This window comes from Indicator indicator, chromosome 29 (assembly GCF_027791375.1).
Source record: "Indicator indicator isolate 239-I01 chromosome 29, UM_Iind_1.1, whole genome shotgun sequence".
NCBI classification, from domain to species: Eukaryota; Metazoa; Chordata; class Aves; order Piciformes; family Indicatoridae; genus Indicator; species Indicator indicator.
Genome location: NC_072038.1, coordinates 6,018,668 through 6,041,582, shown reverse-complemented (window position 1 = coordinate 6,041,582; position 22,915 = coordinate 6,018,668). Strand labels below are relative to the sequence as shown.

General features: G+C 42.8%; 2 protein-coding genes across 2 annotated transcripts in view; one reads left to right on the top strand and one right to left on the bottom strand.

Annotated features, from left to right (window-relative positions):
• Positions 1 to 703: 703 nt before the first annotated feature.
• HEXD (hexosaminidase D) lies at positions 704 to 7,026 on the bottom strand. The gene is made up of 12 exons (XM_054393821.1): positions 6,946 to 7,026; positions 6,719 to 6,828; positions 6,554 to 6,641; positions 5,974 to 6,138; positions 5,273 to 5,458; positions 3,919 to 3,988; positions 3,635 to 3,830; positions 2,909 to 2,991; positions 2,078 to 2,156; positions 1,899 to 2,000; positions 1,314 to 1,403; positions 704 to 872 (listed from the first exon to the last, which is right to left on the bottom strand). Exons 1-12 carry the CDS (start codon positions 7,024 to 7,026, stop codon positions 704 to 706), a joined length of 1,419 nt encoding a protein of 472 aa, XP_054249796.1.
• A 318-nt stretch (positions 7,027 to 7,344) lies between these two features.
• Positions 7,345 to 22,915, top strand: part of OGFOD3 (2-oxoglutarate and iron dependent oxygenase domain containing 3) — a 34,325-nt gene continuing 18,754 nt past the window's right edge. Inside the window, exons 1-6 of the mRNA XM_054393869.1 lie at positions 7,345 to 7,439; positions 7,795 to 8,021; positions 12,171 to 12,246; positions 13,140 to 13,182; positions 18,348 to 18,412; positions 18,951 to 19,007. Coding sequence (XP_054249844.1) covers positions 7,345 to 7,439; positions 7,795 to 8,021; positions 12,171 to 12,246; positions 13,140 to 13,182; positions 18,348 to 18,412; positions 18,951 to 19,007 — 563 coding nt within the window. The remainder of the gene's footprint in view (positions 7,440 to 7,794; positions 8,022 to 12,170; positions 12,247 to 13,139; positions 13,183 to 18,347; positions 18,413 to 18,950; positions 19,008 to 22,915) is intronic.

Sequence of the window (22,915 nt, the reverse complement as noted above, 5' to 3'; positions counted from 1 at the left end):
GATGGTACATGGCATCTGTCTTGCATCTGCTGTAACCTCCTGAGCAGATGGACAGTGGTTCCTTGCTCAGACTTCTGCAAAAAGCTGGATGTTAATTTTCTGACCTCAAGTTAATCAAAACTGGACTTAAGACTGGGTTTGTATTTCAGAGACAAGGTCCAAAACAATCTGGAACAAATCAACTGACAGATACAGAAGGACTTGTCATGATGGAACAGTAGGACACCTCTCTGAATGGAGCTGAAAGACTAAGGAGTCACAGTACAGAGCATGAGGACCTAAAGCATGTTTCAAGTATCTTCTTCTTATAGAAATTGCAAAAGAGGACAAGTTGGGTACTGCCTAGAGTAGAACTTGTAGCACTTTCTCAGGTCACTGTTATGTAAACAAAGTCTATTACAAATACTGAATTTGGAAGAACCTGGCTCCTGCCTTGCAGTCTAGCCAAGTTCTGACTCACTCCTGCATTGTTAGGCAAGGGCAGCAAGTCTGACTTACAGGGCAGGTGATTTAAGGCTCAGTAATGTGTTAAGAAAATTAAACGAGTTGAAGCCTATTACACTAATAAATTTCTTTATGCCTTCAGGTCACTTTTGTTTAATCACAGTTCTTGCTTCAACTCTAAAGGTGACAAATGTGACTAGTAGCCAATTTCCACTAGCCATGTTTTTCCATAGAATAAGACAGACTAATTGAAATGCCCCTAATTTTGTGCTTTTATTGCTTTATCTAAATCATCCACCACTTGCTGAAGCTTCTGTAGGCTGGGGTGGACGTTCTCCTCCATCCACTCCTCTACAGTACACTTGTGAAAAACTTGCTCCATGGCTGCTTGGAGGTCTTGCACCACAGCATTCCACTTGGAGAGAAGACTAAGCAGAAATCAGAAGGAAGAAACAATCACATTTGCAGGTGAGCTCTGCCTCAAGGGAGGGCTAGATTTCCAGGCCTTTTAGGGGGAGTACAGCCCTTAAAATGATTTCACAGGAAAAGCAACATCTATTAGAAGAGCTCAAAGAACTTGATTTTGTGCAGGCAGCAAAGGTTTGACACTGTACTTAAGTACCATTAATCTTGGCACTGTTCTTATGCAATGGCTTCTAAAGTACTGAAATGTGAGCTCACAAAACCACTGTGCACATTTTAAGTGTAACTGAAACCCACTGTGAGAATCCTGGGAATTTAGTTCTGCATTTATTATGAATACTTTGTATGGTTTGAGTTGCACTGATGGTTCTGAAATAACTATAGAAGGAGGCAAGGACTCCAAACAGACTTTATTTCCCCTATGATGCAAAATTAGGTGGTATTACCTTACTGCATCAGGCTGAAAGTGATGCATTATTATAGGGTGAACAATCCTCCTTTTCCTGTGGTAGGGGCTGAACCAGCCTGTGACGTATCTGAAAATGGATGTTAGTATGAGCAGTGTTTGAAACAGCACTGACATCTTTACAGGCTGGCAGAGAGGTGACAGGGCTTTAGCTGAACTGCTGGCACAAAGATAATGCTCAAGGAGTAAGTAAATTTAAGTCTAGGTGTCTTTGGAACTGGCTTCTCTAAGACTGTAGCTGGCAGCTGAGTGTAACTTATCTGTTGCAATTTAAGTTTCATTTCAAGCCCTGTTTTTGTAATCCCTCAATTAAAATTAAGTAATAGGAAGATTTAATTCAGCAAAGAACTACTCTTGAAATAAGGAAGCACACAATATTTAGGAGTTCTGCTGAAACACTGCAAATTAGCACCTAAATATGTTGTGCTGGGTGTCAGTGTATAGGGAACACTGAAATGCAGAGCTTGATGTAAACAAGCACTTTGCTGGAATTATGCTCCATTTTAAGATGAAGTAGGTCCAACACTCCTGCAGACAGCCAGAGAATCAATATAAACCTTATTACCTGTTCCCTTCAAGAAGCTCATCCACTGATGACTTGAGGTAGAAACTAACTTGTGTCACAAGAGTAAGGATATTGCTCCCAGGAAAGGTCCCCACACTTGTGCTGTCCAAAGAGGATCCATTAGTTTCTGAACTTACCATGCAATGAGAAACTTCTGAATCCTAGAGCTGGAATTTTACCTCATGAAAGTATCAATTTCCAGGTTGGGCATTCCCAGAAGCTTTTCCACATCTTCTTTAATCTTTTCAGAATAGCCACCTGGCAGAAGACAAAGGGAATAAGTAAAAAGAGTCTAAATAACCAAAATGTCTGTATTCTGCATTGGCTGAGTAGTTCTGCTTGGATGAAGATGTCTTTTTTAAAAGGTGAAATGGAAATAGAACAAGCAAAAACTTGGTGGGAGGAGTACATTGTCTTTCACACAACTGTTTTGTGCTAGGTAAAGCACTACCTAGCTGTGAGCTTTCTTTTCAGGGTGCTGAATACTTTTAGTTAAAAGTATTAGTTAAAAACAAGTATGTTGTGGGGGGATTCTTTTCAAAGTAAGAATTGCAGAAAGACAAAAAAATAATTCTGTTGGCAAATGCCTGTGGAGAAACCAGAAACAGGAAGTATTTTACCTGAGAGTGTACTTGTTAGATCAGTTTTAAGTTAAAACAACTTCTACATGTAAACAAGTTCTAAATCTAAACAAAATTAGTCTCATTTATATACCAGTGCTGTTTCAAATGAGATTCAGCCTCTTATATTACTTTTCAGTCTAAGAAGTTTGTGACTGTTTTGTGGGTCATAAGACAATAACTAATTAGAATACTCTAGGTGACTTCAATACTTGGGCTAAGAGGCTTCTCTGCTCCCATATCACCAACATGAGATCTGTATCATTTATTGTCCATAATTCAGACCATGATCAGATAGTCAAACCACCTCAAAAGATGCAAACCTTAGGGCAATGTCACTTTACTCTTGTGCTAGGCATAAGCTGAGAGAGAATAAAGTTATCATTGTACCATTCTTCAGTGCCTGCAGACATACAGCCAGAGATGGAATTGCCACAGGGAGAAGCTCACACAAAACTGAGAAGTGATCATACCTAAGTAAGAAAACATTCACTAATTAGACATTTTACTGTCAGAACACACTAAACAAGAGGGAACTTTTCATATTTCAATCACTAAAATTCAAAAAGCTTTAAAAGCTCAGTTTCTGTCTCAGAAAAGGGACCTTTTCTCTCTGAAACACTTAAGTGGTCTTTTACTGATAAGAAAAGATACAAACCAAATTACTTTTTCCAGCCCAACTGGGATTCAGCTCTCTGGTATTCCCTTGGATCTTGTGACTATTGCATTAAAAACTTTTTATTCCTTCCTTACGTGAACAACTTCTTCTCTCATGCAGCTTCATTCTAACTGAACTCCCATTAGCCATTCAGATTCACACCATGTGTTAACTGTACTGCCTATAAGGAGTTCAAGGTGGCACAATGCACATCCAAACCTTCACCTCCAATCTGCTGATCATGGAGTCTGCTAAAACCAATTGTTCCTGCTGGTTAATGCTGTAGCAGTTGACTGGAGCTCTGAAATCCACCCTCTGTAGTCAGTGGATGAGGCCCACCAATAACCAAGAGGAAGGACTGCAGGGTTGCAAAGTTCTCTTTGTACCTCTTAAGGAGTATTTGGGTGGAAGTTTGCCTCTATGTGAACCTTGGAACCACTTAAAAGGATGTTCCTTACCTCTGCCAGCCTGTCAGTGCGATACCTTCAAGGACCTCAGCAGGGCTACTGCTTGCCACTTTTAGCCACTGGAGATGGTTTTTTAAGTGGTGTCCAATAAGTGTTAGAGACTGATTTACTCCTGTAGCTCCTTTAAAAGCACTAGCAAACCACACCTTGGAGAAGCCACATCGCTGATACTTCTCTACAAGCTGCACTGCAATGACACACAAAAGAACATTCGCAGGACAAGTTTGTTTTCCATTTCCACCCTTGACTCTAATGCTCAGCAGAGAAGTACAAACCTTTGCTCTCCACATCAAGGTCTGCTGCATAGTCCCAGATCATTGGCTGCACAAGCTGTGGGACCCCAGACTCTGGAAGGAACAGAGTTCTTCTAAGTAATGGAAGACAAACAGTTAAAAGTGACTGACTTTGTAAAGCTAAATAGGTATTGTTGGTGCTGCAGCATGTGACTAGAACTAACTATGGCTCATCTCTACAGTTCTTCGTTTCCAGCTGAAGCATCCCTGGATGTTTTCAGCATGGCCAGGACTTTAAACATGAGTTCATCTTCCAGGGACCACAAAGTCACCAGACATCTTCAAACCACTAATGGGGCTCAGCAGTGACAATTCATGAGAGATCCTATTCATCCCAAGCCCACCTCATTCTTAGCCCCTTAACTCTACCACTATTCCCACTGGGCTGGACTGGCAGAGCTGCAAATGATACATGCAGGACTTCAGATAAATTCAAAAGAAAATATTCACCCTTTGAGTTAGATTGTCTGAGCAGTGTTTGCACAGAACTTAGCTTCTTGAAGCCTTTAAAGTACAAATAAAGATTGCAGGTAGAGCTTCAAATCTCATTTTATTTTGTTTAGCCTGTTTTTGCCTGTGGCAGCAGAGCGCTCATAGCCAGATGCTGTTCTGCTTTTGTGGGAAGTGCATAGGTCCCATCTGCATTTTTTGAGATGATTTCCACTGTTAAAGCCACAAAAAGGTCAGTCATTGCTGGAGGAACTACACAGCTCTTCATGGGTTTGTCTAAATCTGTTTAGAGGAGACAGATCAAGATAGCTCTGGAAATGCTGGCACTCTGTCTATGCCAGGACTACTCTGACTTCAGCAGCAGTTTCCTATTTTTCAACAAACAAGACTCATGACATCGAGATCCTGCAGTAGCCCCACAATTCAGAGTTCCTCTTGATGTGCACTATGATCATGTGCAGTGTCAGTGATTCTCACAGGGTCACATCTTCTCCCCGCAAGCCTGCACCACTGGAACCAGAAGTTGCACAGAGCAACAAGTTACCCTACAAGGTGGTGAGAGGCATAGATGTTTAGATTGTGATCACAAGAGGTAATAGGGATTTTGTAGGTTTTTTATTGATATGTAAAGAAAGTAGAACCGATGGCAATCACTGCATGATGACTGCTTTGTTTGTCACTTACTAAAGTGTATGAGTTGAGACTTAACTACAGTCATACAGAAAGCCTGTGACAAAGACAAGAACTGAAGTCTCTGCTCTCTAGCCTCATCTATCCTCAGATTTCTTGTTTTCATTATTTTCAGATGTCAACAAATCTGCTTTAACTGGTTGTGTAAACTTTCTTGTATGCTACAAAATAGGACTCACCCCATCACTGGTCACACACCTGCCAATGTTTCCTCACTCATCCCTCTGAGCATATCATCCCACACGATGGGCATCACAGTGGGGTAAGATGAGGCCACACAGCTTGCAACTGCTTTTATGTGGGATAAGCACAGCTTCTCTGGAGTGTGGTCTCCTTGCTGCAGCCACTGCTTTGACTCCTCTCCTTCTCCGAGATAGTAGACCTGAAACATCAAATAATCTGGGAATAGGAGGAGTGAGACTGAAAGTGTCATGAAATCATACAATACTCAAAACCCACTGCAAAGATATGATAGAGTGGACATATTTCAAAGCACCTCCTGGTGTTGAAGACACTGGAAATATTTCTATCGGTTTGCAGGAGACTGAATGTTTGCCAGAATAGTGAGCCAATACCTTACATCCAAACTGGCATGATTCTTAAGGGACACCTCCAATTGGTATCTCACTTCAAATGCTCACCTGACCTAAACCCAAATGCTGAGTTAGCTTTAAGAAAGTGCTTTTAGTTCTTTAGATATTACACTCAGATCAGATGACATCCTGTGCTACTAGAATCATCTACTGTCAAAATGACTTTTCTATATTGGTTTGAATTGCTGTTTTCTGTCCCCCAAATCCTACCCAAATGTGGCCTGGGCACCACTGAAATGCAGACACCTTGGCCCTTACCATCACTCCTATCAAGAAAAAATTCCTTGCTTGAGAGAAGTCCCACCTCATCACATCCAATATGAAACCATTTTAAGTCTTCGTGCAGTGTCATGACCTGGTCAATCATGGCTTCGACCAGTGCCTGTGACTCCTCCTTGTGTGGGTTGAGGGCATTGGGAAACACCTTCACCTCCCGGAGATGAGCAAACTCTCTATGCTTCAGCACAAACTGCAAGAGAAAGGAGAGCCTGGAGAACGGCAAAAGGAAAGGGACAGCAGCGTCCTACTGTGTCACTAGGGCTCTGATAACGGTTGTCCTGCTAAAGCTTGGGCTGTGTGTGAGCACAGCATGAGGCCTCTCTCAAGGGGTGGTACAGACAGGAGAGACACTGCTGCTACTCCACCATGCTGTGGGAGTCTCTGACCACGAAGCACCTCATGGGACCAGGGAAACAGGGTGGTGAGTGCAGTGTCACTTGGTGTCCAAAGCATGCCAGTGATGGGAGCTGGACATCCTTAGCATTGGGATTTATGACAGAGACTTCCCGACAGAACCACTCCGACACACCCGGAGCTGCTCTTCCCCTCTCCCAGCCCAGTGCTCCCAGGCATCGAAGGTACGATGCCACCCGTTCGATGCTCACCTCCATGTGCCCAAAGGTCTGCACCAGCGGCACCACCTCCAGTCCCTGGGCCTTCGCCTGGTTCAGCACCGCTCTCACCTCCCCGGGGCTGAGAGAGAAAAGCCAGAAGTTAGGCCCCGGACAGGATACACAGATCCCCCTTCCCGGGCCCACCCCGAGCGCTACCTGTAGGCGTGCGGAGCCCGCAGCGGCTCCAGCGGCCCCGCGTAGGGGAACGTGTCCTCATACTCCAGCAGCAGCCCGGTGGCGCCCAGGGCGCGGAGCAGCGGCAGCACCTGAGGGAGAACAGCGGCCAGGTGAGGCCGAGCAGAGCAGAGCAGGACTGGGGAACCCCCTCACCGTTTCCCCCCGTACCAGATCGGACCCATCCATCCGCCGCTCCCCCCCGGTACCTCCGCCAGGTAGGAGGCGCGGGGCGGCGCGCCCTTCAGGTCCAGGTGCACCAGCCGCCGCCGCGGCCCGCCCGCCTCCATACTCGCCGCATGACGCCGCTCCGGCCTCGATTGCTCTCGACTGCGCGCTCCAGGCTGTCCGCGGCACCGCCGGTTCGCATCGACTGCTTTAGCCTGCCGCCGCCGCGGCGGTACCCCAGCACTTGGCCGAGTTCTTCTATTGCGGTTTTGGTGTTTCGGCGTTGTCCAGCTGTCTCTGCTTCTACCTCGGTGAGGTTGCTCCGCTGCTCTCGGCTCTGTAATGGATTTCTTCTGGCCGTCTGCCTGAAGCTTTTTTGCTCGGCGGGCGATTGCTTTGTCCTGGCTGACCGAGCGCATCGCTCAGTGTCGGCGGCAGCGATGTCTCGGCAGCGCCGGACGGCACCGCGGGGCTCTGAGAGCGGCGGGACAGGGACAGGGACCGGGCCGGAGCGCGGGGGCCGCCACCACAGCAGGTACCCGCCTGGGCTAGCTGCGGGGCTGGGGTTGGTGACTGGCCACTGGCACCTTCCGCTGTTCCCGGGGCTGGCGGTGCCCAGGCCTGGCGGCTGAGTGGAGCGGCCTGCGGCAGCGTCGCCGGCTCCTGTGGGAGGTCCTGTGTGAAGGTGGCCTGTAACTTCCGGGCATGAAAGAGGAGTAAAAACTGCGGGTGTGTATAAATACGTGTACTCAAAACAAAGGACTAGTTGGGGAACCGGACCTTGACTAGGTGTCCCCGGTATCGGGCAGGCTAGCAGCCAAAGCAGTTCCTCAGCGGCTCGGGAGCGTGTCGTTCCCTTACGTGGGACTGTTGCTGTGCTCCCTCCGTAGTGCGAAGAAGAGCAATACCCAACGAGAGTGGCGGTGGACGTGGCTGAAAGCAGTGTTCTCAGTGTTCGTCCTTTCTTCTCTTGCCGTCGGTGGCCTCTTGAGCTGGAGCTGCCTGAGTGCTGAGGATGGGGTCACGGAGGTGCTGGCTCATCACAGTGAGAACCTGCAGGATAAGTTCATTGAGATCCCCTGCTCTGAGGACTACGACAACCAGAAAAGATTTGAAGGTATTTGGATAGGATTGGCTGAAGGGGGATGAAGGACCATAACAGGCTGACTGCTGCCTTTTAACCCAAATATGTACTCCAAAACTCTTGTGTTTCTAGCAAATGCCAGGGCATTTGTATTTTTTAAGTCCTCAAACATTTGTGCTTGGGCCAGCTCAGAAGTTGCTACATCTGCAAAGTTTTTCTGTCACTCCTACATGGTTCCCTCCAGAGACTGCTTTGCTTAGGCTATGTGAAATAAACCTTTTACTCAGTCTGGCTTTTCATACTCTCTTGATTCTTGTGGTGAGTTTGCTACTGGCAAATACTATGCAGGGTATGGCCTGGGTTATATTTAGGATATTTTCTCTGCTGCTAGCATGTGGTAATGGCACAAATGCCAGCTTCTGGTATACCTGTGTTGATGTGTGTGTGTGCAGGCAGCATCAAAAGCACTTCTGTCTTTGTCCTTCATCTGAGCCTGTATTTGTCTCCCCTAGCACGCACTTCTTTGGAGTGTTGACATTGAATCTCTTAGAGAAATTGAAGATTTTAATCTTTTCTGATTAAAAGCAGTGAGAAAGTTGCAGTTTGCATGGATAAGCTATGCTGATGTTCTTTTTTTCCATACTTAAGAAGTATATCCTGATAAACATTTTGAGCTTGTACTGCTGCCAGAGAGCAGCTCTGCTCTTGCTTTTTGTCAGCCTACTTGTATGTCTAGCTGTATGTTGACCAATAATGTATAGCACCTAAAAAAATATTTCTGAGGGTTTTTTTTAGCCAAATCAGTTACCTTACATACTTAAGTGGCTGGCAAAACATTTGCTGACACAAAGCTGGAGGCAGTGTGGAGGCTAGTAGAAGCTGCTTGCAGCAGAAGAAGGGAAAAAGATGATCAGAGAGCTGAAGAACATGCCTTATGAGGAAAGACCAAAGGAGTTAAGTCTCTTCTGGAGAAGATTCAGCACATTCTAGTATTCCAGTACTTAAAGGGCAGCTGCAAAGAGGTTGGAGGCTCTCCCTTCACAAGGAGCCACATGGAGAAGATAAGGGGTAATGGGTACAAGTTGCATGGAGCAAGGTTTCATTTTGTAGAGTGAGAACAATCACTGGAATGATCTCCCCAGGGATGTAGTAGAGCCCTTATGAGTGGAGGTTTTTAAGATGTGCTTGAACACAGTGCTTGATAGTCTCATCTAGGCTCTCTTTCCCACAAAAGGCTGGACCACTTGATCTTCTGCAGGGGCTCTTCTATGATTCTACTATTTCTGAAATTCCAGTACCACTTTTGATGGAAAGTTTTCATCAAACTGCAGCCTGGATGTGGTGCCCCAAAGCTGTGGAAGTAATTTTCCCCTTCCCATTTTTAGGTGGTTGGTCCTGGTGCTGTCTATAGAAAGGCTTATGTAAACCAAAAATTTTGTGTAGCCTGTGTTCAGGTAGTTTTTGCTCAGTGTTGCTACTGTAGCATCTTATTTGGAGGATTCTGATTTGAAGTGTTACTAGGCCACGAAAACTGCTGTCAGAAAGCTACCAGCAAGAAAACTCCCTCAGTAGGGGGATTTTTTTGACTAAGCACATGAAAACATGTTCAAACTTTCATTAGCTACTATAAGGAGAAACTGCTTCTGGCTTTATTTGCATGATGCCAAGGCCAGAGAAAAATCTGTAGCCGACGTTGCCACTGGTTTTGGTAGTTATGGCTGAACTAAGGCTGGAAGTGTTTGTATTCTGCTACTAGGGTTTTGGCTTACCAAAAGAAACTCCTCAAATCAGCAAAACCTCATTTTTCTCCTCACTGGTTTGCAAGAGGCATTTTCTGAGCTGTGAACTTGTGGTCTTGGCGACCACATCAGTTCTTCTTCCCATCATAAGTAAGGCAGGAACTTCAAGGATATCTCTGCCTGGGAAGAGAATGTGATCTCTGCACTTGTGATGACATGGGGAGAAAACTCTGGTACTTGCAGGGCAAAGGGTGACCTCTCTTGGCTTTGTGTGAGACAAACTGACACAGCTGGCATCAACCCAGGAGGAACTGAGTGGGTTTGTAGCCTGGCTTTCTTGTTAGATATTTGCTTGCTGCTTGCCTCTTAACTTGTGTGATTGGTTTTGGTTTTCAGCAGATGTTTTTACAATTCTTCGCCTGTATTACACATTCAGAGATCAGTGGTGAGAGGAACCACTTCAATTAAGTGGTTAACTGAAGCCGAGCTGGGATAAATGAACTTTACTCTTGCTTCTTAACTCTTGTCTCCTGCACGCTGCCCAGAAGAGGGTGGTGGTGAGCTGCTGAGCCTTGCTGTCCGATCAAGGCTGAGCCCTAGCTCTACGTGTGTTAACTGATAGGGGTAGATGCGGGTTGTGGTTTACTGCCAAACTGAACTCGACTCCGGAGCTTTAGTCCCTTTGTTGGAAACGGCTTTCTATCACTCAATAGCTTTTCATTCTCTTTCTTTACTCTGGCTTCACATCCACAGCTGCTGGCTTTGTCAGGAGGAGGCACATTCTTATCATCACTGTCTGATGCTCAGCTGTAAAGTTTCCACAGCTAAGATGAGCTTTTCATTTCTGCACCTGCCCCTGCTCCAAACTGAGCTTTTAGTTTGCTTGAAATGCTATGGTAGTTGGTGTCCCAGAGCAGTGGCTTTACTGGCAGGCAGTGCTACAGAAATAAAATGCATTCTTTTTCAGTGGCCAAGCACTTACTGTATTTGCAGAAGATGGGATGCTGTATGAGCACAGTTTCATTTGTGCTCTGACCCCTGTGGCCAGATCTTGGCTATTTCTGCTGCCTTGAGAAGTGGTCAACTACTCAAAAGTACTGTGGCTACCAGCATGTCTGATGAAACTCCTGTGTGGTCTCAGGTGTGATGTGTTGTGTCAGTGCACAAAGCATCCACAATCACTGCCCAGGAGACAGTTTTAAAGAAGCTTTTCCAGAAACTACATCAGTGGATGTGGAAAGCAGAGAAGGCTGTGAGCAGGAGAGGGAGTGGTCTCTGGGCTGCTGGTGTGGTTATGGAGATGGAATCCAATAAAAACTTTGTCTTCTCTTATTCTGATGTTAGGGCAGAAATTAAATAGTTTGCTGGTTTTGCTGGCTACTCTTTATTGCTTTTCAGATCTGCTGTACCATATACTCCCAAGAGACACAGCATTTCCATCTTGCATTTTTACTACAAGGTGTGTGGTGTTTGACTTGCAAAGTTCTGGTTCCTGGAACTGAGATTGTGGAAAGTTTTGCATATTTCAAACCCCATGCTTAGCCTTTCTGGTCGCAGAGGGGATATTTACAGTGTGCCTAAAACACAGCACAGAAGCTCCCCCTTTCTCCATTCCTTCCCAAATTTGTAACTTGAAACAACTTTGTCTATAAACCCCTTGTGACTTTTTTGTTTGTTTGAAATCTGTACCTTTGGAATTGTATTGCAAGGTGGTGTTCTTTAATACGCAAAGCCAGAACTTTTAATTTTTTGGGGTGCCTTTTTTAATATCAAGGCACTCTGCTTTCTGGTGAATGGTGTGCTTTGATTCTGCCCAATTTCTTTAGCTCCCCGGGGTCCAGAAGAGAAAAGTGAGCTGGAGGAGCAGTGGCTCTTGTTCATTCTTGCCATAGTGCTGGGTTCAGTGCTGGCATTGATAAATGGGTGATTAAGGATGTAATCTCCAGCATCATTTTAGACTGCTAGTTTCCTAGGTTATCTTCTAACAACTTAGTGTGTGCTTCCTGGAATCTGAACCTCCAGCTGACTTCAGGGAGTTGTTGCTGGGTAGTCAGAAAACACAGTGAATTATTTGGCTTTTAATCCAGTTGGTTTCCTATCCTTGATCTGTGTTTAAACAGACTGCTTGGTGCGGGTGCCTTTGACTTCAATTTAAACATGTGTCAAAGAAGGGATTTTAGTTTTCCCAAGCAAGGAGGCAGTGTGTATAATTTGCTATGTTGCTGTCAGCACTCAGCCTGGTCACCTGCACATCCTTCTCATTGCTTCTCTCTTCTTGAAATGCTGCTGTTGTTACAGGGTTCTGTTTGGGTATATCCAGTAAGATCACTTCATCTATGAATACTTTGAATCTGAAAGAGGAGTAGGAGAATGTAAATAGTGCTTTATTTTGAACCTTGTTAAAGATGGCATTTTCTTTCTTCTTTTCCTTGTTCTGTTCCAGGCTGCACTCCTAGGAAGTGTGGAAGAGGTGTGACTGATGCAGTAATCACAAAGGAAGAAGCTGAAAGGATCCGTAGGTAATTTGGTTGTAGCACTTTCAGCTCTTACAAGCACGTTCTTTAATGCCAATGTTTAAGGTGTAGCACGAAGCTCATTAGCTGAAGGAGGATGGGTTAAATTGGTTTAACCACTAAACTTTTAAAAGCCATTTTTCACTGTAGTGGAAGCAGTTCTTGCTGCACACAGTCTGCCTAGCTCTGTAGGGCATGAGCCTTGTAGGGGGAAAAAAAGGACGGTGAATTAAATAACTTTGAAGGGATTTTCACTTGGCCTTCTGTTCTATTTGGCCTTTAAAATCAGAACAAAACCACCTCAACCTCCCTTCAGCTGAGTCTTGTTCTGGGTAATTATGAGCTAGTGCTGACCCTGTAGTCCTCTGTGAACCACTAAGTGGTGAGTTTTAATCAAATAGTAGGGGACACTGTCAAATTATGCAGTTAGAAAAGTTCTCAGCCTCTCTGAGTGTGATTTGCACTTGATAATCATGTCAGTGGGGAATACACTAATGCTTGAAGCAGCATGCAGCTCGTGGAAATGCTTTGTTCACTGGTCAGACCAGCCACTGTGATTTCAAATTCAGTGTTTCTGTATTGTACAGGTTTATTTGTACTGCCCCTAAGAATCAGCATCTGGGGTTTTTTGTTTAATCTTTCTTGGGCAGATATATTTGAAAGGCAGTGTTTGGGGGATTTGTGGAGGGAAGCTACAAGTGTTCTGCAACATAGATACTTTATTTTCATGACAGGCTGCAAGATTCAGTGTAAAATAAGTGTCAGCTTCTATTAATTCAATTGAGTTATCTGATGCATCAAATACCACTTACTGAAGAGTTACGTGCTGTAAGTAATGACGTTAAAGGACAAAGTAATTGGACTTTCATTCTCATTTGAGGTTATTGTTTTGCCTGCAGAATAGCAGAGAGGGGACTGTCCTTGGGAGGATCTAATGGAGGGGTGAGCAGCGTCCTGTTACTTTTTACATTCTTTTACTGCCAAAACAAGATTATAAATGTTTTTTTGGGGTTTGAGGAAGAGAGATGGAGAATTCTTTCTTCATTCAGACCTCAGAAAAAATGTGTTTGGAAAGTTATCTCTGCTAGCAGTGTAATTTGTGACTCCTGCAATACAGCTGCCATTTGCTATTATTCAGTTTAGTTATTTCTGGTGCCTCTGTTGAACTGATACTGTCTTCTCCATCTGGAAGTAGTTACTATAGCAGAACTGCACAAGCTTGACTTCTGAAACTGGACTAGAGTAGCACAGAACGACAGAAAGATGTGGATTATGTAGTGACAAACAATGTCTTAAGTGGAGCTTTGAGTAATACTTAAAAACAAACCCACTTCTCTAACAAGCACTTTTAATTTCTTTCCTTCATCATTGTTCTCAGGATGCTTTTATGTATGAACACAACCTTTCTTGACTCTTTGGAAACACAACCCCTTCTTTGGGCCTCTGCTGAATTGGGGCATGTATTGGCAGAAGAGGAGAAAGGTTTCATTGAAAAAAAAGGTCTTGGCCTTGTGATTGCTGAGAAACCTGCAAAAAGTATAACTTGAGAAACTTAAGCAGTGCTGCCCATCTGAAACAATATATTTAAATGATTCACCATGCTCTGTTCAGTTCTGTCAGGATCCCTTGGGGTTTTTCAATTCTCTGGTTGCATAATTTGCCACTTTGCCTAGACTCCTCTGCCTGTTGGGACCTCTGGCTCAACTCCTGTTGTTAATGCTGTCAAGTGGGTTTCCTATGGTGTACTTTTGGGACCTGCATGTGATTTTTCATTAGATTTCCCCACAAAGGATTTAGAACAGCAGTGTACAACACAGCTTCGTGGGTTTGAACAACAGAAAGCTAATCCCTAGCAGGGGGGGCGGGGAACTGGGGAATCTGAAGTAGAGAAAGCTTGGAAGAGATATGAGGGTAGGTGAACTTGGCTGGCCAATGCACAGAGCTGGGCAGGGGTCCTGAGCTGGTTTACTTGGACGTCAGCCCTGAGTATCAGACAAATGGAAATCCATCATCTGCATCATTTTTTGGAAGCATCACTGTGACATTTATTTGTTTAAGAGGAGGGAAATGGGGATGGGAAGGAGATTGTGTTGCTGTGATAAGTAGGCCTGTTAAGAAATCTGATGTCCACTGAAAGGTCTTGGCTCTCATTCAAGCCTTCTCACATTTCTCATGGTCTGTAAATGTGACAAAGTTATCATGTGCTGTTTGTTACTCCTTAGGGGAAATAAAAATGTGCACTGTTGCATCCAGGCCGTATCCAGAATAGTGGATAAACACTGAAAGATGCTAAAAACAATCTGGCCAGTGTTTTGGGGAAGTTCTGTTTTGGAGAAGCCTTTAAACACAGTCCCTTCTACGCTGTTTTCTCCCCTATTTCTGCTGTTTTCCTCTTTCTTTTCTGCTTTGCATGCTTGTATTCCCCATGTCATGAAGTGAATCTTTGCCCAGTAGTGCTATCTTGGCCCACAGATGTCATTAAGTACTGATGGATGTGTGCTGATGATGTATAGATGAGAATGTGTGTGTTTGAACCTTTTATCTTTTCATATCTCTTACCTACATAGCATAAGAAATGTTTCAAATCTTTCAGCTAACTACTCTGTCTACCTCTCAAGCTTCAAGCCTGTTGCATTAGGTCTGGTTTGTTGCTTTAAATTCTTTAGGCTTTAAGGTGTTTGGATAATTCTGTCCAATTATGTGTGTTGTTCTAAGACTGATTTTTTTTTTTTTTTTCATTAAACTCCTTTCTGTTTAGTTCTTTAAAAATCTTGCTTTAGGCACTTTAACCACTGTTTCAAATAAAACTTCTTCCCATATCTACTGGGGAGCAGGCTGCTTTCTCGTTCTCTCTGATTTACTTTTAACTCCTTTTTAAGCAGCATGCCTGATTATTTATTTTTTTTAATAAGTATGACAGAATATTTTGAATTCACAGAAGTGGACTTGTGTCTGTGTGTCTTGATAATAAATTTATTAAAGACCTAAACTTGCAGTTTGAATGTCAATTCTCTCTTCCCTTTGTTTGCTGCTTTTCTGCTTCCTCGGAGGACTGAGATATAGCACAAAAATTTTGTTTCCCTTTCCATCCTTTTGTATTGAGAAAGTCCTGACAAACATCTGAATTATTGAAATCTCCCAGGTGTCATGCCCTAGTTGTCATGCTGAGCTTTCTTATCTTCCTTTGTAATTCGCTCTAGGTTTACTTTTATTTACACACAGAGAGTGAAGCTATAAGAGGTCGTTGTTATCTTGTGGTCTACCTTTCAACAGAATCCAAACAGGAGCATCATCTCCACCAGTTTGCTGCTTTCCCTTCTATGTCTTTGTCTCTCTAAAATAGTTTTATGCTCTGTTCTTCATGCATGGAATGTGAATTGCATTCGTTCTCTTGATGTTTGCCTCAGCTTAGCTTTTTTATCTTCTCTGTAAAGGTAATGTCCCTTCCAGTAGAACATTCATTGCTCTTCCTCCTTCCCAGCTCAAGTGTGTGTGTGTTCCTACAAGAGGAGTGGTAGTTACTTGCACAGTCTTTTTGAGTCCTTTTAGCAGTGAAGTGGAGAATGTGGGATTAACATTACAGAAGGTCAAAGAGAATACATATTTGTGCTTTATTGTTAATTGTCTGTTCCTTTTTTTAAAGTATGTTAATATATGTGTGGTTTTTTGTTGGGGTTTTTTTGTTTTTGTGGTTTTTTTTTTTTTGTTTGTTTTTTTTTTTTTTTGAGGCGTTGGCACAGGCTGCCCAGGGAAGTGGTGGAGTCACCAGCCCTGGAAGTGTTCAGAACACATGTAGATGTGGCACTTCAGGACATGGTCTAGTTGTCATGGAGGTGTTGGGTGGAAGGTTGGACTTGATCTTAGAGGTCTTTTCCAACCTTAATGATTCTATGATTTATTCTTTTTAAAGGATGTTTCCTTTTCTTTCAGCAGACGTTCTCAAACCCAGGGTATTGAAGTAGTTCTGTTGAACAGTCTCTTGGAACTAGGTGTGGGGGTATGTGGGTTTGGCCAAGGATGGCAGGACCACTGCAAGCTTTGTAGAGCTAACAGAGACCTGAATTGCAGGCTGAGCTTTGATCAGATAGCTGAATTTGAAGTAACAGTGTTGGCACAGGCTTTCACCAAGGTATTCTTCTCTGTGTAGGAAATGATGCTGAAAATGTTTAACGTTCTGGAATTGCAGAGGCCAAAATAAATAGGGTTCAGTTTCTTTCCAAGGTAGCTGTTAAACAAATAGCTCAGTGCTCATGTGCAATCAAGTCCCTGTCTAAGTTTGGCATGCAGTTGTTTTTGTCTGTCTGAAACAACCCTGAAGAATATTCTTTCTTTTGCAGATCCCTTTTCAGTCTTCATCTGGCTTTTCTACACTTTATATCATAGCCATTATCTTTTCAGCTATGAGTACCTACCGTTCTTGATGTTTTTTATTGATTAATTTGTTATTTTGGATCTTTCCAACTGTAATAATCTGGAGCTTGAGGAGTGGAAGAAATGTGTATGCTTGGAAAGCATGTTGGAAGTATCTGAAAGGCAATTTGCTTTTAAATTAAATTAACATTGTCAGATGTGTTCTGCTACTTCTCCTTATAATCTACTTTAGCATGATCAGAAGCATATTTTTGAAGCTACATGTGAGCAGTTTTCCTTCTAGTTGTAGCTGAGATTATTGTACAGAACCAGAAACCAAGAAATGAAAGTATTTTGCTTCTGAAGCTCAAGTAAAGCTTATTACAGAATCTGCTCTTGCATGACAGGGAGATTATTTGTTTCCATAACAGTCCTCTGAAGCTTTGGGGAAACTGGGAAGAGGAAGTCTAGAAAGCCCATGCTGTGTCCACTTGAAAAGCTTATTACTTTGTTTAAAGAGGTGAAGAAAATATTTGGCTGGGTTTAATAAAAGAAAGTTGTTACTATCCCTTTTAAAAGGAGTCTTTGGTGGAGCTCCCCTGATTCAGTTCTGAAGCTCAGAGCAATTGAGCCTGCAGCAGTTTTCTTATGCTGAGAGATTGTCATGGGTGTCTTCTTCCAACATGATCCAGAGGAAGAGGAGGCAAATTGCTTGCCTGGCATTGCAGCTCTGACTGTGTGCATGGATGATTTGCTGCTACTCACCAACTTGTCTGCCTTTGGGTAAATTGGATTTGAGCAGTACTGTTCCAACCATGCCCAGAAATTCTTCTGACTGGTATGGTGGAAGTTATCATTCTTTCCAGGAAGCTAACCTAATGGAATTATTATTGTTTGGATTGTGTTAGAATGATGTGAATCTTTATGGGGTGTATCAAGAAAGACTCCAAGATTCCAAGATGAGTGCTTTTGCCCAGATACTGTATGTCAAAGATGTCATTACTTTGTATTTTATTCAGCCTAGAGAACTAATGCAAAGTCCTGAGAGGTAGCTCTTTATCCTGGCAAATCTGAATATTAATCTTTTTAGCTTGGCCTGGACCTCAGCAAAAGTGTTTGGCTTGAATTGGATGAAGAAATAGATTTAATTTTCATATGTGAAAACTTTTCACTCTTTGGTTTTCTTTTACAGTGGTTTAGAAATTGGGGGGAAAAAAGTTTGGCTCTAGTAAGCCTTAGAATTACAATTGTTCTTTTAAACAGACTTTTATGTCCCTATTAAAATATGAGAACTATACAGGAACTCATGGTGAAGGAGGAGTTTTAATAACAAATGTTGGACAAGATAAATATTAGTGCTGCTATTTGAGTGCTTCACAAATACTGGAAAATTAGTCATCTTTGTGAGGAAGGGAAATGCCTTCAAGAAGGGATCCAGGAACACAAGGTCTTACCCCTGGCCTGTGGAGGAAGACTCTGGCAATTCTGTATGTCAGATTTGAATCTCAGCAATAGCAGTCCTGTGCTTTTTTTGGTAGCACCTTAAGGTCTTGTGCACCCATACAGCAAATCGAGGGAGGTTTTTAGGTATGAAGTAAGCACTGGTATTGTCAGCCTAGATGCTGGAAATGAATGTTTTCACTTGGGAGGCTGTGGGAAGTGAGAGCCAGCTTGGGACAGTTATTAAAGGTCATAGTTAAATAATGATAAAACCTTTTCATGCTCATTTTTCCTATTGTTTTTGTTTCCTTTTCCAGGCATCAATTTTGGACTTGCACTCTGGAGCTCTTTCACTCGGGAAGCATTTTGTTAATCTGTACAGGTAAATAGGGGCTGTGGCTTGCTGCCTCTCTTGTTACCCTACACTTCAGTGCTTGTTGCTGGGGCTAGGGTTAGTAAGGACCAACTGTAGAAGGTGGTTAGATTCACCAGTTTCCATGACCAGTTAAAGAGCTTTCCTGGTATGAAAACTGATCCTTGAAAGCTGCCATTACCTTCACTTTCAGAGTTCTTCCACAGTTACAGCCTAGTTTGTCAGCAGTGGAAGAAATCAAGTAGTCTAAACTTTAAAAACCTTGAATCCACATGAATTCATGATCGGAGGACAGGACTTTTTTCCTGCCTGAGGAATTCCATTATCACTTGTTGCATCTTGATCCTCTAATCTCTGAACACAATTAATAATCTTATTAATAATCTTATCGCAGTTCTTTTGGAACATTATGCTCAAAGGCATTTCTTGGAAGTTTGTATTTTCACTTTTTTATTGTGGGTAAAGCACAGATGGGGTGAGAATGTATATTGGTATTACTCAGAATCTGATTCAGGAACTGCTTTTAAGCTGTTGTTTAATTTTTCAGGTACTTTGGGGACAAAATTCAAGACATCTTCACAGAAGAGGATTTTGCATTATATCGGTAAAGATTTTCAGTAACTGCTGAGAGAACCACAAAACACTGTGGGCTTCTGTTAGAGTGCAGCCTGGGAGGGAATTGTCCTGGCCATTCAGACATACAGCTGAATTTGCAGCTTGAAATAGTAAGCTTAGTAAGAATTAAGATGCCTTGAATGGGGGAATAACATAAAAGGATCTTTTGGTAACTACCTGATCACTAACATCTGCTGCTTTGAACTCAGCTGCATCATCAATGTCAGGACAGAATTGATGGTTTGATTATAATCAGAGTGATGGCAGCACCATACATTTCCCTTTCTGCATGAGGGGTTGATGCCAGCCAGCCCTGCAAGCAAGGAGAGATGCTTCATCTGACTTCTGTGGTTATTTGCCAGAACATTAGAGCTGGGATGTAAAAATCCTTCAGCATTAACTCCTATTTTCACACATGATAAAAGCAATCCTATGCTATTACTGCATTAGGAACTTGGGGTTTTGGGTGAAGCATAGATAAACCAATGAAAATGGTAAAGCAGGAAGTGGAAAGACTTCAAATTATTAATGCTCTGGCTAGAGAAGCAGAGCATATTTCCCCCCTAAGAAGCCAGAATATGAAGTAGTGTTATAATGCAATAGCTTTGGCATCTGATGCTTTTAGCTTTCCTGTAGACCTGTTCACATACTTGATGAAGACAACAAATCTCTGGTTCTATGTATCCATGAAGGTATGTGGCCAAAGTTTAGGACCAAGCATTCTTTGTTGACTAGACACAATAAGTCTTCAGTTATGCATTTCAGTTGCTTGCTTATTTATGATGTTTATTTATCATTTATGATGTTAAACTGTTTAACTCTTTGTCCTTTATTTTTTTAAATTGCCTTTGTGGAGGAATATGACCTCCCTCTAGTGGTGGAAATAGTATGAAGTAGCCAAATCTGTTAATTGTGTTAGGGTAGTAATATTATTTGGCTGAAAATGTTAACCTCTTCAAGCTTATTTCTGTTGGTGATTCAATTAGGTACTGTTGCCTTTACAGATTAACTTATTTAAAATGCTTGCTTCTGCCCCCTTCATCCCCCCACAAAGGCATAAAAATGAGAAGCTTCCCTGATCATTATTGAACTTTGACTGTATGAAAAAAATGTATAGTTACTGCCTCACCAAGATAGTGGAGTATATTCTGAATATAGTCTTTCTTTTGCCTTCTAGTCTATAGAATCACAGAATGTTAGGGGCTGGAAGGGACCTCAAGAGATCATAGACTCATAAAAGGGTTTGGGAAGGACCTTAAAGATCATCTAGTCCCAACCACCCTGACATAAGCAGGGACACCTCTCACTAAAAGGACATCGACAGACAGTGTGGTGAAGGGGAAAGTTCTGCTCTGATAGAAGGCACATTCCTGCCTAGTCCAATGCCCCTGCCAGAGCAGGATCGTTTAGAGGGGTCACACAGGAACACATCCAGGTGGGTTTTGAAAGTTTTCAGAGGAGGAGACTCCACAACCTTTCTGGGCAACCTGTTTCAGTGCTCCAGCATCTTCACAGTAAAAACTTTTCCTTATGTTCATGTGGAACCTACTGTGCTCCAACTTGCAGCCATTGCCCCTTGTCCTGTTGTTGAACATCACTGAGAGAGCCTGGCTCTGTCCTCCTGACACTCCCCCTTCATGTATTTATAAACATGAATGAGGTCACCCTCAGTCTCTTCTTCTCCAAGCTGAAGAGATCCAGTTCCCTCAGCCTGTTCTCATAAATGAGATCACAGAATGTGTAGAAATAACAAGAGTGTATGGAGAAAGTGTCTTAGTAAAGAATTTACCTGTTTGATGTGAGCAAACTCATTCAGTTTTTCAATAGTTGTTATGAATTTCTCATCCTTACACTGTGAGATGAGACAGCTGCTAGGGAACATCAATATTCCATTGGTATTCCATGCCAATATAAGGGATGTTTCAGTCTGCTGGATACAAATCAGATACAAAATACATTAGTAAATGCTTCTGTTCATATTAATGGCAGTGCTTTAACATGGACTATAGTACCCTGTGTCCCTTAATGAACTATTTTATGCTATTCTTGGGTGCATTTATCTTCATTGTTTTCACTTACTTACCAAGGTCAGTTAAATAATGCACTCTTGAGAGAAATAACTAAATGTAATTCATGTCTGAGTATTATTGATTGCAACAATAACAGATCTGAGTAGGCATTCAGAGCCAGGAGGCTGGTTTCTAACCTGGCTCTGTCAAAATGATGCTTCAGAATCAATTATGGTTTCTAGGCTGGTACTGGATCCACCCATCTGCCAGGCATGTTACAGCAGTTTCTCTTGTTTCACATAATAGATTCATCTTCATCCAAGAAAGGTGGATGCTTGGTATAAAGGTTGTGACTTCAGCAGACAATGGCACCATTGAAGATTTATTAAAAAAAATAAAATCTTAGAGTTTGTTAAGGTAGGGGCACAGAATGAGCAGAGGGAGATCTGAGAGTGTGCTTTGCCTGTCTTCGTTCTGCATGTGTGATTTCTGTTGAACTTTCTGGCTGGAGAAGAGCTTCTGCTTTGTCTGCTTCTACTGCCTTTGGCACTTTTCTTGGGAACAGTGTGGAGATGTTGACGAGTGAGTGGGCTAGAGGAATTGTGTAGTTTTGCAGAGCTTTGAGTGTTCCTGTCACCAACCTTCAATCACACTTAGCAGTGACTCCTAACTGCGTTTTTTTTTTTCCTTGTCTGGCAGAAACTTTTCTGTGGTGCTTTCAGTTCTATGCAGACCATTATGTTGCTGCTGCTACACTGAACTGGCAATTTTGCAATCTAGTGAGCATCCTTTCTCCTAAGTTCTGTATTCTTAGACCTCTAGCTACTTCATTGGTATTAATTTCTTCCTCATCACCCTGACTCCAAAATAGGTTTCAGTAACTGCTTTTATAGAAAGTGTTCATGTGTTCTTTCCAGGGATTTCTCTTCTGCCCTTCCCTGAGTCTGGCCTATGCACTTTCAGATTATCCAGTGACTCAGTGCAAATTTACAAGGGCTGCTGTTGACAAATTCTGAGAGGGACTCATTTGTTCCTTATATTATTGTCTGGGTTCTCTACTTATATTTACTGCCACAGCAGAGCTCTGCTTGGTTCATCTGATCAGAGCCACCCTAAGCTGTTTGAATGCTAGATTAGTTGCTGTGGTTATAAAAATGAGTGTTTACATTCTCCAGTGTAAAGAAGCAGCCAGAGTACAGCAGAGGTCTCCCAACAGTTTTGGAAGTATGGAGGACATGGAGGAAAATGTATGAAGAATGAGTTGGCCAGGATCAAGAAGGGAGAGGAGGTTCCTTGTTGCATATGAGAAGTGTCTGAGGGAACAATGTGGCCCTTACTGTAGCAAATCTTAAGCAGCCAGACTTCCTGGGCTTGTTTATTACTTCCTTGACAGCACTTTCTAGGCTGAAATTTGCCTTGACAATGTGATTTACATATCAGGGTACAATGTGTTTGTCCTTAAGTATTTTACCAGTAGACTATATAGACTGCATGTGGAATAGCAGGGATTGAATGAAAAGCTTGCAGTCATGGTACTGATAAATGTTGATATGGCCAAGTCAGTGGAAAGCAGGCTGTGCAGAGGAGGTTTTACAGCCTAAAAAGTGATTTTGGAAACAGGTCTGTGCTGTGTTTCACATACACTGGGCACGGAGTGAGCTGAAGTACACAGATGTGTGTTCAGAGGCTTGCTTGCCAGGATTCTGGGGTAGGTACACTTTGATCTGTAGCAGCAGTCATGGCTTTACTCCTAAGGCAAGATAAGCATTGAACTGCCACGCATAGTGTTTGCTTTGCTGTTGTGAAGAGGGACACGAGATACTTCATGGAGTATGAAGCAGAGGTCATGTTTGCACTGACAAGTTTGTCAACTTGTTGATGACTCCTG

Coding starts and splice junctions, on each gene's coding strand:
- HEXD (XM_054393821.1), bottom strand. CDS start 7,026: ATGGAGGCGGGCGGGCCGCGGCGGCGGCTGGTGCACCTGGACCTGAAG. Junction 6,642..6,718: donor CGGGCTCCGCACGCCTACAG/GTAGCGCTCGGG, acceptor TTTCTCTCTCAG/CCCCGGGGAGGTGAGAGCGG. Junction 5,459..5,973: donor TTCATATTGGATGTGATGAG/GTGGGACTTCTC, acceptor TTGATGTTTCAG/GTCTACTATCTCGGAGAAGG.